We start from the raw sequence: 3,349 nt of genomic DNA on the forward strand, positions 1-3,349 counted from the left end.
TTGAAAAGGCAAAGGTACCATACAGACACGTGAAGGTGGTTTTCTCTGGATCATCCGGAGCAATCAAAATCTGGTTGTACCCAGAATACCCATCCAAGAAACAGTAGAAGACACACCCAGCAAGTCTATCTAGCATTTGGTTAAGAAAAGGAAATGGAAAGTGATCCTTGCGGGTCACTTTATTCAGCTTGCGGTAGTCCATGCACACCCTCCATCCGGTGACATTCCTGGTGGGAATTAACTAATTTTGTGTATTGGTAACCATGGTCATACCACCCTTCTTCGGCACACATTGCACCGACGAAGTCCAAGAACTATTTGAAATGGGTACATAACCCCTGCATCCAACCACTTGATCACCTCCTTTTTCACAACTTCTTGCATAGCCTCATTCAACCTCCTCTGATGTTCCACGGAGGGCTTGGCATCTTCCTCAAGAATAATCTTGTGCATGCAAAAGGCGAGGCTTATCCCCTGGATATCAGCTAAAGTCCATCCAACTGCCTTCTTCTGTTTTTGGATCACCGCCAATGTGGCATCTACCTGCATGTTAGTAAGACAAGAGGAAAGAATAACTGGTGAAGTTGAACTAGGGCCTAAGAATTCATACCTGAGGTGTGGAGGCAACGGGTTCAAATCCAACACGGGAGGTTCCTCAATTAAGGGCTTTGTTGGTGGAGTCTTCCTATTCTCAATATCCAAAGAAAGCTTCCGAGGCTCATAAGAGTAAGAGCCCATTCCATGTAAAGCATTTACACACTCTACCCGGCCTTCATCCTCATTTACATCAAGATTCAACAATACCGCTTCTAGAGGGTCCTCCATATTGATCATTGAATTAGTATCATCAACTATCACTGCCGTGACAAGATCCACGAAAGAGCACACTTCAGTACTGTTGAGCTACTTCATTGACTTGAACACATGAAAGACCACTTTTTCATCACCCACCCGGAAGGTGAGTTTCCCTGCTTTCACATCAACTAAGGACTTCCTAGTTGCAAGGAAAGGTCTTCCCAATATGATCGGAACCTCATAATCAACCTCACAGTCCAAGATTACAAAATCTGTGGTCAAAATGAACATGTCCACCTGAACAAGAACATCATCTACAATACCAAGAGGCCTCTTCATAGTTCTATCGGCCATTTGTAGCCTCATTGAAGTAGCCCTCGGTTGCTCAATACCCAAAGTTTTGAACATGGAATAAGGCATCAAATTGATGCTTTCACCTAAATCACACAATGCCTTTACAAAATTAGTGCTCCCAATGGTACACGTGATGGTGAAAGCGCAGGATCTTCAAGCTTTGGAGCGATCGAGTGCACAATTCCACTTACTTGGTGGGTCATTTTGATGGTCTTACAGTTCATGGATCTCTTTTTAGTCACCAAGTCTTTTATGAACTTGGCATAACCCGGCACTTGCTCAAGAGCTTCCACCAAAGGAACATTGATTGATAAGCTCTTCATCGTGTCAATAAATTTTCTAAATTGGTTCTCATTCTTTTGCTTCGCAAGCCTTTGAGGGTAAGGTGTAGGAGGCCTTGGCAAGGGAGCCTTAGCCTTGGGCACTACCATTTTCGGTATGTCTATTACGTGTTCCCTAGACGGTTTCACGTTATCTTGGGTCTCCACCTCATCATCATGAACATCAATCCTCACTTCCTCATTCACATTCTCTTCTCTCACTTGCTCATCAACTAAAGGAACATCATCATCTTGCACTTGAATCTCATCACTCACAATTTCCTTTTGCTTAGAGGTATTCACATCACCACCTCGACCACTTCTAGTAATCATTAGCATTGCATGCCCGGTGTTGTTCCCACCCTGCGGGTTTACTATCGTATCACTAGGTAGAGCCCCCTTAGGGCGAGTATTCAAAGGTTGTGAAATCTGGCCAAGTTGAAACTCCATATTCCGGATTGAAGTATTATGAGATGCCAACTAGGCATCAAAGTCGGCATTCTTCTTCATCATTTGTTCAAACATCATCTCGATCCTTCATATCTCATTATTTGACGAGCTAGGACCTTGGGACAAAAACGAAGGTGGGTTATTTGGTTGTTGATACATCGGAGTCCTTTGAAAGCCTTGCCCCCGATTCCCTTGATTGCCATTGTTCCAACCCCCTTGGTTGTTGTTTCCTCCCCAATTATTGTTGTTGCCACTCCAGTTACCCTGATTGTTCTGGTTGGCCCAATTTCGATTGTTGTTCCCCTAGTTGCTATTGCCTTATTGGTTTTGATTCCTCCAATTTCCTTGGGATCTCCATTGTTGTTGTTGATTAGGAGCATTGCCCTTTTGTCCTTGGTAATTGTTCACATATTGCATTTTTTCATGTTGCTCATCATAGCCCTCATCTTGATTGAAACCACAACTACTTTGGTTATATTGATCCGGACTACCTTGACCTTGTTGACCTCTTTGTCGCCTCTTATTGCCCAATATGTTGACACATTCCATAGCATTTACTTGTCTAGGAGCTTGAACCTGTTGCAATTGAGCTTTCGCTAACTGGTTCATTGTGGTAGTTAACTCTAATATTGCCTGGCCATGATCATGGTACTCTTTGTGCAAGTGGATGATAGTGGGGTCACCCTGTGGCACATTGGCTCGACTTTGCCAAGCTGAGGAAGTATCTACCATCTCATCCAATATCTCACACGCTTGATCATAAGGTGTGTTCATAAAATTTCCCCCTGCTAGCTGGTTCACTACACATTGATTGATCATGTTAATACCACGGTAGAATGTTTGCTGAATCATTGCTTCGGTCATATCATTGTTCAAACATTCTTTCACCATTGTCCGATATATCTCCCAGATCTCATGAGGTAGTTCATTAGGTTCCTATTTGAAGTCCAAAATCACATCTCCCAAAGTCGCCATATGCCCCCGCGAGAAAAACTTTGCTATAAACTTGTACGCCAACTCATCCCAAGTAGTGATGAAATGGTTGGGAAGCCTTTCAAGCCAGTCCAAAGCTTTTCCTCTAAGTGAAAAAGGGAACAATCTCAACCGAAGTGCATCCTCTGACACATTTGTTTGCTTGATTCCCCAACAGGTATCCACGAAGCCTTTAAGATGTTTGTAAGCATTCTGATGGGGAGCACCTGTGAAATAACTCGCTGCTCCAACAAAGTCAAGATCACATTTGTAATTTGGAAATTGCCTGCCCGGATCCGGGGTGGGACAATTGCACTAGCATATCCTTGGTTTGGAAGCACCCGAGGAGCCACTCTTGGAGGTGGCGGGGGAGGGTCCGGAACATTATCATTGTCCTGGAGGCCTCTCCTTTGAGCTTGAGGTACTATAGGTACCTCATCATCAATATTGTCATCTAC

The 3,349-nt window shown here is 43.8% G+C and overlaps 1 protein-coding gene across 1 annotated transcript; it reads right to left on the reverse strand.

Annotated features, from left to right (window-relative positions):
- Positions 1-267: 267 nt before the first annotated feature.
- On the reverse strand, positions 268-1,919 carry LOC138869561 (uncharacterized). The gene is made up of 4 exons (XM_070147190.1): positions 1,599-1,919; positions 1,367-1,466; positions 952-1,232; positions 268-903 (listed from the first exon to the last, which is right to left on the reverse strand). Exons 1-4 carry the CDS (start codon positions 1,917-1,919, stop codon positions 268-270), a joined length of 1,338 nt encoding a protein of 445 aa, XP_070003291.1.
- Positions 1,920-3,349: the final 1,430 nt, after the last annotated feature.

The sequence above is a fragment of the Nicotiana sylvestris genome, chromosome 1 (genome assembly GCF_000393655.2).
Source record: "Nicotiana sylvestris chromosome 1, ASM39365v2, whole genome shotgun sequence".
NCBI classification, from domain to species: Eukaryota; Viridiplantae; Streptophyta; class Magnoliopsida; order Solanales; family Solanaceae; genus Nicotiana; species Nicotiana sylvestris.